Genomic DNA, 13,471 nt, shown 5'->3' with positions numbered 1-13,471 from the left:
TGAATTTGATCGGGATATATATTTTTCTGTCAGTTGATTTGGTATATGAATCTAATCTTAAACATATCAGTTTACAGTTTTCTTAGCATACGCATGAATCTGATTTTAATTAGATGTTTGCATGACTGTGATCATATGCATGACTTTGATCATATCCATAAATCTGATCTTGTGTTATTGTTTGCATGTTTGTTGATCGTATGCATAAATTTGATAATGAATAGTGTGGTCGGCAAGCTTTCAATATGCATGTGTATATGCTTGGCTAAATGTGCATTCTTTTTGTATTGTGAATGTGCATTATGAACATAAATTGTGAAACTGTACGTTTTATGTTCAATGAAATTTGGCAATTTGCATAAATCACTTATTTGAGTTTATGTTAGTGGTAATGTGTGAACCACTGTGAGCCTATGTAGGCCAGGAGCATGTGTTGCTCCAATGCTAGTGAATTGGTTATGCATTGCAAAATAATTTATGAAAATAATTATTTTTTCAAAATTTATTACACTATTAAATTGTGAGAGTCAAGGCACGAAATTGTTATTGCATAATTTTCAAAACAGTTCTTTTGTAAAGAACTTGAAATTGATTTAAATGGTAAAAGAGACCAAAACAGTGTAATTATGTTCTTCCTTGATGTCCCTTCTACAATATGAAAATCTTGGATAACGATTATGGGGACTATGAAAATACTAAAATTTTGTGTGCAATTGTGTCCCAAGAACTCAAAGTGAGCTTTATGTTCTCGGCCACGATTTTAGGGAGCTTTCAACCATTTTGTCTCGGGTAGTGGGTGTTGACTCAGCAGTAGTTATTGGTATACCAAGAAAGTGGCGTCAATGGATATTGATTTTCTTGATGTCCCGATATTAGGTGTTGATTCCTAATATTCTGATTAATGATGTTGATTCATGATATCGGTCGAAGAACAAGTGTAGAACCTAGCAATTAAAATACAAATTGTGTGTTAAGCTATAACTGAAAACTAACCGAAACCTCGAGAATTGTGTCTGCTTTGAGTATCTGCGGGTATAAAGAAAAGTAAAAATTAAATTTGTGTGCATTTAATAGAGACATGCATGCAAAAGCAACTCTGATAAATAACTTAAGAAGTTATTCATGCATCTTTTACTGTCCAGCATTAGTTTCATATATTTCTGAATATTTGATTTGGCAAGATATTTGTACAATACTTGAATGGTCAGTTCATTGTGGTAAGTTATTGCTTGTGATTTCCTCTTAAATTTATGCATGAGTTAATTTATGTTATTTCCTTTACTGTTCAATTTTTAAAGGAATTCGTACGAGAACTTCGGTTCTTACCCGTTTTCTAAAACCAATTTACAGGAAACAGATGCTCTGTGACGTGTAGGACTGGCTGGCTGAAGGACTTGAGGCTTGCGACTTGGTGCTTGGGTTCTGACTTGAGCACAGGATTTTTGAGAGAGTCGATTTTGTATTTTTGGACTTTTCAACTTAATTAATTTTATGAAGTTCAATTTATTACTTCTAATTGATTCAATGCATAAAATGGTTTGTGGTATGGTTATATTAAATCTATGATGTACCAAGGTCCTTGGAAAGTTTTTCGTGAATGTTTTAAAAAAAATCCACTATTTTTTTAGGGACAGTTGAGGTCGTTACACAAAAAAGACAAAATGAGTTGACTAAGGCCTATAGCTTATGTTACAAAAATACTCGTAAATGAAATATGTACACAAGACTAATATTATAAGGGGTATTACCCAAGTAGATAATAAGGCATTTCCTTAACAAGTAATAACTCTACTAAATCGGTCATACCAAGCCTTTGGAGCTTGTTTAGGAGTATAAAAAGCATTCTTATGTTTGAGAATTTTACCCTTTTCAATGTTAAACTCAGGCAGAGAATCCATATAGACTTCTTCACAAAGGTCACCATTAAGAAATGCATTCTTGACATCTAACTGATAGATAGGCCATTGTTTGATGGATACTACGACAATTAATGTCATAACACTAATCATCCTAACAACGGGAGTCAAAGTCTCTTCATAGTCAATACCATACTCCTATGAATACCCCTTAACAACTAATCTAGCCTTATACATTTTCAAAGAGCCATTACTTTTGGTTTGGAGTCTTTTGACTTTAAAGACTCATCTACAACCAATGACATTTTTTCCTATAGGTAAATTTACAACTTCCCACTTTTTAGCTTTATGTAAAGCTTCTAACTTTAATTTTATGGCATCTATCCAGTGAGAATGTTGTTTAGCTTCATTAAAGTTAGAAGGTTTGTGGTAGGAATGAATAGTCATCAGGCAAGCCCTATACCTTGGGAAAAAGGTTTCGTACAACATGTACTTATTAGGAGGCCTAGAGATCCTTTGAAATTTTCTAAGTAATGGTTATATTATAGGTTCTCCCAATGGTTGACCTTGTGAATAATTTTCAAAAGCATTTTGATGTTTTTCACACTCATGCCGTGGGTAAACCCAAACCTCATTAGAGTTCTCATTAAGGGAGTTATCCCTATCATGAACGGGATTCATCCCTATCAATATCAAGAGAAATCATCTCATCAATACATTCAATATTATCACAATCAATTGATACTTTGATATTACTTCTAGGCAATAAATCAAAAAGAAAAGAGTAATCCACTTCCTTATGCTCACTTTGTTCAAATCCCATTTTGATCTTCCAAGAAAGTCATATTTCTTGAAACATATAGATTATTATTTTTAAAATCATAACATTTATATCCTTTTTTGTTTTCATCATACCCAATGAAAGCACATTCAAAGGCTTTTGGTGAAAAATTATGAATTCCTTGAAAGAAAGAAAAAACATTTGTAACAAAAAACTCTCAATCTTTTGAAGCTCGGAGATATTTTTAACAATTTTTCAAAAGGAAAAATATTTGTGAGAGAAAGGCACTCTATTAATAAGATATATGACATTAGGCGTAGCTTCAACCCAAAAACTTTTGGGAATATTTTTCAAAATGAGTAAAGTTCTAGTTATTTCAATAATATGCCTTTGCTTCCTCTCTGCAAGACTATTTTGTTGAGGAGTTTTTGGGCAAGACCTTTGGTGAATAATTCTATTTTGTTTAAAATAATGTTGAAATTCATTTGACATATATACACCACCCAAATCAGAGTAAAAGATAGATATCCTAGTTTGAAATTGATTGTTGTTGTATATGAAAATCATTAAAAATAGAGAAAACATTCAATTTGAACCTAAGAAAGTATACCCAATTAATATCTAGTATAATCATCAACAAAAATGAATATCCCCCCTTTGACATGACCGGCGTCGGTCCCCATACATCCAAGTGTATCAACTCAAAAGGTTTTTTTAGAGACAAAGTTATTATTAGAAAAAGGAGAAGAATGCATGTTTCCAATAATACAATCATTGCAAGTAAATTCTTTTTCGTTATAAAATTTTTCCAAGAAAGAAAAAATATACAATTTTGAGGCACTTGGGTGACCAAGTCTTTTGTGACAAGTGATAACATCCTTAGATTGAAAGTGATTATAAAAAGATTTGGATGGTAAAAACAAAAAATCCATATAGGAGGTCTCCTCTCCTATGGCCTTGCCTAACCAGCTTCTCAGATTGAAGATCCTACACAGAGCAATCATAGGTAAAAAAAAAGACTACAACCAGATCAAAATTTTGAGAAACTGAAAATAGGTTTAAGTTTAATTTTGGAATAATTCTAATTTTGGGAACATAAAATTAATTTGACTTGTTTAAAACTTTATTTAAGTTACCTATGCCCTTGACATCTAAGGATGTACCATCGGCGATAAAAACAAAATATTTAAACGGGTTGGTGCTTTATTCGAATAGAAGAGAGGCATTAGGAGTCATGTGAAAAGAAGCACCCAAGTCAAGAATCCAAGAAGACATACCAGGAGGTAATGAGACCAGGGCACCGAATGTGGATGGACTAGACGAGTTGTTATTTATGAATTGTTGGAGAGCTTTTTGTAATAAAGCAATGGATTTTTTACTATCTTCATCTCTCTTTGGCTCTTCACTTGCTTTAATTGGCTTTTCTCCAACGGAAGCCACCTTTCTTTTAAGCTTGGGACAATCGGGTTTGATATGTTCCGGCTCATTACAAAAGTGGCACACAATTCTACTTGTCCCTCCATTGTTATATCTCCCAAAATGAGGAGGCGTATATCTTCAAGTTATTTCTCGGCCTTTAAACGGCATGGACTTTATCAACCTCCTTGTTCATGAACAAGTGAGTCTCCCCTTAACATGGTTCAGCAAGAGCTTCATTGTGGGATGTCCTATGAAGTAAGGATGATCGAACTTGTTCGAATTTTGGGCGAAGACCATGAAGGAATTAAAAGAAATGTTCTTTCTCAATATGAAGTTGTCTTAATTCAATAGCCTCGCCTTTCCATTGTGGCTCAAGGAGATCAAGTTCATCCCACAAGAGATAGTGTGTTAAAGTAGGCATGCACATTCATATCCCCTTGTTTGGTAGATCTTACCTTTTCTTGCAAAAAATATATACTAGGGAGATCTCTTTGAGTGTACATACCCTTCATGAAAATCCAAGCTTCATTGGCTTTTCTAAATTTAGCAATGTTGGCACAAATTTTGGGCTCAACATTGCTCATGAACCATGTCAATACTTTGGCATGCTCACTTTCCCAATCATCTACCTTCGTTTGGTATTCTTGGATAGCATGTTTCTTTTCTTCTTCATTGAGAGCCTTCTCTTGATCTCCTCTCTTCGTTGTAAGTTTTTAGTTGTGGCTCGAGTACAATGCCACAAACATAACCCAAAAGTTTTTCCCCTTTGAGGTGATTTTCCATGGCGGCCGCCCACATTAAATAATTGGAGTCATTTAATTTGAAGGAGAGATCAATATTTGCATCTTTCTCGGCCATGACAAAAAAATAGAGAAAATAGAAGAAACGTGAAGGGATGGGGAAGAGCATGATCTTCACCAACACAACCTCCAGAAGCACTTCGAATACTTGAGAAGCACGATCAATAGAGCCCAAGAGTGTGAACACTAAGAGGCTCTGATACAATGTAATGAAATCAAAGTGCACAAAAGTAATGCCATTAATGGGCTACGAGAAAGCAAAGTGTGCAATGGGCAAAAATACAGTCCACCATAAGGGCACACACAAACCACTCACAAAGAGGGAGAGAGCACAAATAAAATAATAAAAATATTTTATAGAATGCTCAAGACAAGCATAACATGAGTAGGGACAAGAGGTCCCTTTATATACAACACAAGGATCCTTGGGAGCTCCCAAGTCACAATAGAGTCATTGGGAGCTCCCAACAGCTAGAAATATGACCATTGGGAGCTCCCAATGACTCTATGGTCTAAATGACCATAGAGCCCCTAGCCTATTTCAAAAGGACAAAATAATAAAAATAAAATAAAAATTATAAAACTGTCCCTAGAGGACAGAACCTTTTACATTGAATAAAAAGACCAAAATGCCCCTAAAAAGCATTACCTATTACAATACAAAAAAATATAATATATACTCAAATACAGATATAAATATATATTTAACACTAACATGCTATTATAATGCTTCAATTACTTTATGCAACATATGAGAAACCAAATGAATAAAAGTAAGGAATAAGGATGAGGCCCAACATTTTAATTAAATAATTTTAGAACTCCTAGTACCGTGCTAGTAGGAATAAAACGAGGGTTGACACTGCATAGGTACTTGGTACAGCTGATGCTGGATCAAACCATTTATCCGAACAACTTTTTGGACATTGTATCTACATCTTAGAGAAATGAATATTTCCTAACCTTAGATGCCAAAGGATTCCCCGAAACTAACCTTGCAAACAAGTTAAAAATAATGCAATGTGTCTTCAGAAGCATGCATGAAGACAAAGATTCTACACATATATTAAGATAAACTAAATTAAATAAAATGGATAAACGTCATGTAAGAGCAACCACAAGACAAACATTTTTTCTAGTGCTAATTACCTGTTAATAGTTAGATCTCTCCTATAGGCATCTTCCTCAGCAGTACCAAACTTCTGCAAAGTTGTATCAACAGAATATAAAACAGAACCAAATAAACACCCTGCCCAGAAGTAAAAACAATTCAACTAGCTTTTAAGGCTTTAAGAAACATTGACAATGGAACAAATACCATATTAAAGCCTTAACTTTTATGATCTTTAAAAGTTTCAAATCCAGTAAGCATTAAATATGACCTTTCTAGTGATTGCTAAACAAAACCTCAATAATACAGACATTTCTAGCATCTCAATTTATATTCGTATATAACCACTAATCAAATCCAATTTCATACACAAGAGATGAAAGGCTAAAATTTTAATTCATTAAAATTATTTATAGCAAAAACCCTAATGATAAACAAACAATATGTGAATCTTTGAGATACACTTCCCCTTCACATTTTAAACATGTTAGCACTCTAGGCTACTTGTCATTTGTGCTTTCTTCAATACAGTCTATGGGTTCTTGAAAATTGATTACACATTTTAGCATAGAATGCAACTTTCAGCATTTATTTAGCTTTGCTCATTTTGCAAATTTTTAGTTACTCTTTATTCTTATTGCTTGTATTACTTTGTAAATTTGGCATTACAGCAATTTACATTTTTTTATGACACAATACTAGAATTGGCATTCATGCTACTAGTTACATTATGCATTCTACAACATTCATGCAAATTCTTATTCATAAATATGTAAGGGTAAATGGTGCAACCGACTACGGGGGTCAGTTCGCGAACACACTACTAGTGTACGATGCGGAAGTGACTAGGTCTCAAAACTAGATGTGACTTTGAATCAGTTTCAGATTTAGGTACGCAAGCCAAAAAATCAGATTTTGTAATTTCTGAAAACTAACTATAATCAGTCCTAAAACAGTAAAGTATATATATATATATATGTGTGTGTGTGTGTGTGTGTGTGTGTGTGGAGATGTATCTTTGAAAGCACACAATCAGATTTGAATATAAGAAATAAATATATATAAAGGTACATATATATGTATTTCGCACTCAGCGCAATAAGGTAGACAACATATATATATAGAGAGACAGAGAGAGAGAGAAAACGCAGTTTGCAGTTCTGAAACTCGAGCGCTTCTGTAAATTGAAATTTTGAACAAGCACACGCAAAGGCGTCACCGATTCGGATCTAACATGCAGCACTTGAATATCGAATCAGAAATTAATAAATCTAAAACTTACGCATAAACACCGACCAAACTTAACAGAATTTCAGAAGTGAAAAGATTTAGCCAATTGTGTAGCGCCTAAACAGGGAAAATGCAAGTCAAGTTTGACATATAATCAATCCAATGCACAATCAGGTTTTATAGCACTCAAGCATACGAAATTCAGATCAGGTTTGACGTCACACAGGCCTATCCGGATTCACGCATAACAGACCATTCAATAAGAGGACAGCTAACTCAAGAAATCCGATTAAACACGGAGCTTACTTAGCGTTAAAATAAATCAGATAGGTATTTGTTTTGAAGATAGCGCAGAACAGAAATTCAGTTTAACGCTGAACAGGTTATCAAACTAACGAAAACTGATATGATTTCAAACAAACGCAGAACAGAGATTCAAACAGATATATTTATCAATACGGAAATTAGAATCAGGATTCAAACACGGCAGGAACAAAATAGAAACAGTTTGGTATTTGTTCATGCACAGAAAATTAAAATGACAAACAAGTTATCATTCATTATGAAGGAACCATGTTGGCAGTGAGAAGTTCAGATCCATGGTTCAGCAACAAGCTTGCATACAGCAACTACCAGGGAAATGTCACCTGGGTTGGCATCAACACAAAAAAAAAAGCAGACGTGAAGAAAGTAGTGTCCTTCACGCATCACGGTTCAGGCTTAACCTCCACGCTCAGCTGGGATTCAACCACCAGCTTGTACAGCAGCAACAGGTTCTTGGGCTGGGATTCGAAGGAACGCTCATAGGGATGAACATGTCCACACATCCTTGTCTCTCAAATCTCAAACTCACTCCCACAAATTCAAATCTCACTCTCAAGGTTTACTCATGGTTCAGCTTACCCTCAAGAGCTTCTCATTTCTCACTTCACAGAATTTTCAAAAATGTAGATAAAAGACCCATTCACCTTTTTTGGAAAGGCTTTTAAAGGAAGAAGGAGACCCTCCCTTGCTCTCATTGGCTCTCATGAGAGGCCACGTTTCTTGAAAGCCAACGAAAGACAAGTCAAACTCTTTTATCCCATTTCCCTCCCTTTTTGGCAAATGGGAGGCTTCTAAGGCTGTTGAGAGTGGCTCATTTAAGAGACCGCCTCTCTTTTGGCTATTGAGAAGCTAGTGAGGTGGCTTCTCTTGGATTGGACACTCCAAGTGTAATATCGCGTATTTTAGTACTTAGTCATTTTAGAATTTTGACGAAAATTTGGCTAAGTCTGGGAGAAAAATCGTTTGAGGCTCGATTTTTAGACTAATGCCTTTGAGTCTGGGCTTAACCCAGGTCTCATCGACAAGGTCGAGGCGAGCCAGTCGAAGTGTGAGAAAGAATTTTATTTGCCACCTTTAAATTCAAACGAAATTCTAGCGAAACTCAAAATTTGGTATTCGTGTAATATAGCGTTGGATGCGTCTCGGAATTCTAAGTGCGACGATATTTTACTTTCCTAAATTCGAGTCCCAGTTGGCCTGGAAATCGCATTTTTCTGAAAATTGAGCAGTTTGTCGAAATAGATCCTGAGTTGGATCGGATTGGATCCAAGGCCTAGGATCCGAATTTTTATGAATTTGGGTTCTATTTAGGTCCTACTTAAATCTGGATTTAATCTAGGTCTTGCTCCAATTTTTGTTTTGAGTATGGGTTTGGATCTTGGATCCGGATCCAAATCCAAGCTTCACGTTTTTTCAACTTTAAATTGAATATAAAGCTTTATTTTGGGGTTAAATAAGGTTAGGGAGCCTTCTGGGTTAATTTGGTTATTTTTTGGTACCTTTAGATAATTTTTAATTAATTAATTAATATTAATTTCGGATTTTTATTTTAGGGCTGAGTGGGACTCCTTAAAAGAGCCCTTATACTTACTTAAAGAGAGTTTTAAAAGTTTTATAAAGTAAGAAAAAACTACCAAATGTGAAAAAATCAACATTTGGTAGAGTTTTAAAAAAAAATATGAAACAAAAGAAAGAGAGAGAGTTCCACTTTTGGGGAACTCTTAGAGAGAGCTGGGGGGGGCACCCCCTCTCCCACCCATTACTTAAAAAAGAAAAAGAGAAAGAGGGAAAAGAGGAGAGAGAGAGGAAGAAGAAGAGGAAGAGGGTTCCTCTTCTCCAACAGCCCTTGTTCAACCATCATTCTTCACTATTTTTCGATTTTTATCAAAGGTACGGGTCCTTTCTTTTGAATATAGGTGAAAAATCGAATGCCGGTTCAATTTCATGTAATAGTTGGCATAAATCTATGGTTAAAGAGTGAATTTATGGGTTCACTCAAGTATACATGGATGAGGATCCGTAGATCCTCCTTTATATGGGTGTTTTCGGTTCTTTTCATAAAAAAAAATAATTTTGTGTATGGGTTTTCCATACAAAAATAGAATTTTATTTTATGTTAAAGTGGGCTTTTTAACTCTTGTTTTATAGTGAATTTGATTCCTACGTTATTGCATAATATACATCTGATAATTGGATACATATGTAATTGCTAAGAATAGGAAAATTTGTGTAAGCCGTATGGTTTTACAATAGTCTACATAAGCATGCCAATAAATAATGCATATTAGATGTTGTTCATGAGATAGATGTATATCCCATGGTGGATTATTGTTTCCTGAAAAATCGTCATATGAATATGCATAAGCATGCGTATTAGTTTATGAATCTGTGCAGATATTAAAGTATTCGTATTCCTGGATGTGGATATACATACCTCATTTTGCGAATATGCATGCATAACTGGATTGAGAAAAAAAAATCTGTATGTGCATTGTGCATCTATTTTCTCCTGAAATCTGTATGTTATAGGTACACGCATGTTTAGCCATCAAATTTTCTTTATAATATATATAAATGTTCAGGGAGGGGTCTTGCAGTCGAGCCACTGTGCCAGCCGAGTTGGGCCCGGCTGGCCAGGTCTGGCCTGACCTGGCAGTGCCTTAACAGGCCTGCAAGGTTCAGCTGAACCAGTTCAGCTGGTCTGGCATGGCCGGACAGGCCTGTTGTGCACACAGGGGCCCAGCCGAGAGGGTTCGGCTGGGCAAACATTTCAAAAAAAATATAAAACAGTCTGTTAGACTGTTGGGCCCAGCCGACGTCACGTCGGCTGAGCCGTGGGCATTCAGCCCCAGCCGACTGGGTCGGCTGGGCTGGGATTACCGACCGGGATGACTGGGTCGGGTGTGGCGGTGTGACAGACCCAACTAAATGGGTCGGCCGGGTCACAGGTAAGTAGTAGGGGCAGCCGGCCCTAGCCGACTGGGTCGGCTGGGCCGGAGCCGAGCCCCAACCAACTGGCAGTCGGCTGGGTACCGGATCATATAAAAAAAATAATACATATATATGTCTACAGGTGATTAAGTATTCTGTTACAAAATTTTCTATTGCATTGTGCTGTGTGTGCACTAATGTTCATTTCAGTGAGACAGCTTATTATCAGTGAGTGTGCTTTGAGGTATGTTATGGTTATGCTAAGGTGGAACAGGCACATATACAAAAAATATATATAGATGCTTTTTTACTAATTAAGTACAGAATTTAATCAAAACATGCATTTCAACATTAGTAAATGCATTAAATGAAAATATGTATTTGATATATTATACATAATAAATGAAAGCATGCCATTGAATTTAATATGTGCATTACATGAAAACGTGCACTTGTTACTATTACATGAATTGAATGTGAACATGATTCTAGACTGTGCATTTAGAAAGCATGTAAATTATGGCATGTTGATATGGTTTTTGCTTAGGGTGCAGCGATGATCGCAATGAATCATCGTGGGCCCGGTGGGCCTCGAGTTGTGGTTTGCTCCTTATTCACTTTTAAATGCATCACAAAAGTCATTAATTTTATTGCATTGTATTGCATTGTTTTATATGTTTCCATGAGCAGGAGTTCCGTGATGACTCTCGTAGGGGTAGATGCGAGATTTCGCTTGCTTTTGCATGCTAAGTTGCAGAACTTAACAACTGGCTTTTAAAAAAAAAGATAATGAACAGTGTAATATATGATCTGAGATCTCCCATCGAAAGAATGGGCATCTTAGAGGTTTGGTTGTGGGGGACCACGAGGATAAAAAAAAAACTTTGTATGTTTTACTTATTACCCCTAAACCCGATATTGAGGTTCTATATCCTAGTCACGGTTTTGGAGAAAGTCCGTCACTTTACCTGGGAGTGGTGTGTTCGACATAGTTGTTGTTTTGGTATACCAAGAAAGTGGCATTATTGGATGTGGAGGTCCTTAGTGTCCCAACATTAGATGTGAAGGTCTAATGTTCCGAATGTGATTCGGTCGAGGGCTAAGTTTGAAACCTAGTAATAAAATACAACTTGTGTGCTAAGTTACCCTAGGAACCGTACTTAACCTTAGAAAATTTTACTCATTTGGCATATCCGCGGGCAACAGTAATTAAAAATAGAAAACTTAAATTGTGTGCATTTAATAGGGCATGCATATAGAATGAGAAACCTTAAGAAGAGATAATAAAGTATTCATGCATTGCACATAAATCATACATATTCATGCTATGCATTAGATCATGCACATTATACATGTTCCCTTAATTGTTAAATATTGGTGAATGCATATTATTGTTCCCTAATACATATCATATGGTTATATTGCTTAAATAATACTTGTTATTGCTTATATGTTCTTTCATGCTTAATAAATGTGCATTGCTGCATAAATGCTTAATTGAATTATGTAATTGTCATAAGTGCATTCATTTGAATTATTACATAAAATCTTATTTGTGTTCTTTAGCTCACTTGTTTTATTAGAAGTATATGTGCTTAGAATTTCGATTCTGACACCCTACTTCTATGATTTTTCGCAGTCGCAGGTGATCAATGAAGTGACTGGCTTCTAGAGGAGTTACGGGTGTCACGCATTTGCTAGACAGTTCATAGATGGACAACGTGACTCTTCTTTTATTTCTTTTTTGTTTCATTTAGTTGTTACTGCGCTCTGAATTTTTTATTTACGCAATTGTCTCGAGACTTATCGCTTATTATTCAATAAAGGTTTAGTTTGGTATGGATGATAATTGTAAGCTCTATTGTGGTTGGTTGTTTTAGTCAATTGGGAGTGGAACTGTAAAAACCCCGAGTTTCTGGAAAGATTTTCGCAAGGGTTTTAAAAAGCAAATCCGCATTTTTCAAGGGGTATGAGTTGGGGTCGTTACACCAAGAGGCCACCCTCATTTGGCCCAATGATGAGGATCCACTTGTGAGGTGGATTGGATCCTCTATACTAAAAAATTAAATAGATCAAGGTCCATATCCATTACTGAAAAAAATAAAAACTACCCAAGTTATCCCTACACCCTCTAGTACCCAAAATGGATCTTAACGGGTACTAGAACTATCCGGACCCGTAGAATCTGACTCCTAAAAAAATACAAAAAATTATTTTTTGAGTTCAAAAAATTCTCACATTTGGAACTAAATTAACTAAATGAATTTTTAAGATATTAGAAACAAAATTCTCAGAAATGCAAAATTGTGAAATGATGAAAATACCCTTATAACCCGTTTTGGACCGAATGGGTCATTTGGGGCTTGGGTATGCCATGGTATGTCTTTTAGTAGCGGGTCTTCAATGGTGGATCGTCCTCAAGCTCCTCGCATGTGTCGGAATGATCCCGATGTGCTGCATCAATAAACCTCAAATTGCTTACATCCTTTTACACTAGTTACATTATGCATTTTACAACCTTGGTGCAAATTCTTTTTCACAAACATGTAATGTTAAACCTCAAACTGCATATATAATTTCCACTACCCACCCATCTATAAAGTTGCCTATAATGTTTATAGCAGGTGCATATACACATTAATGTTCACACATTCTTATATCAAATTATGAGTAAATTTCAACACATAATGCAGCGTGTGGGGGAAAAAAAGAGATGCATACCATGTCTGGAATGCGACTATCCTCAGCATAGGTTTCTGATCTCAAGTTAACAAAGTCAATCCACACATCAAATATATGCATTCTTGCAGTTTCCAAGTGCTTTGATTGGTCAGGATTGCTGCAGTATAAATATATCAGCTGCATATGTATATCAACAACATGATAAACATTCCTATAACCAAAACAACCATAAGACATGAGAATTTGCAAGGATTAAAAAATCATTTTCCTTTCACTTAGAATATACAAAGTAGTAGAATAACATGGAACTAAGAAAAATCATATAACATTATTAATA

The 13,471-nt window shown here is 35.5% G+C and overlaps 1 protein-coding gene across 1 annotated transcript in view; it reads right to left on the bottom strand.

The window, feature by feature from the left end:
• LOC149847323 (tRNA nucleotidyltransferase cca2-like) overlaps positions 1-13,471 on the bottom strand; it is a 126,488-nt gene that overhangs the window by 102,857 nt on the left and 10,160 nt on the right. Inside the window, exons 3-4 of the mRNA XM_089993982.1 lie at positions 13,174-13,291; positions 6,006-6,058 (exon numbers count right to left, since the gene is read on the bottom strand). Of these exons, the coding sequence (XP_089850108.1) occupies positions 6,006-6,058; positions 13,174-13,291 (171 nt within the window). The remainder of the gene's footprint in view (positions 1-6,005; positions 6,059-13,173; positions 13,292-13,471) is intronic.

The sequence above is a fragment of the Nuphar pumila genome, chromosome 2, assembly GCF_984573655.1.
Source record: "Nuphar pumila chromosome 2, dmNupPumi1.hap1.1, whole genome shotgun sequence".
NCBI lineage: Eukaryota > Viridiplantae > Streptophyta > Magnoliopsida > Nymphaeales > Nymphaeaceae > Nuphar > Nuphar pumila.
This window is presented reverse-complemented; position numbering and strand designations above follow the sequence as displayed.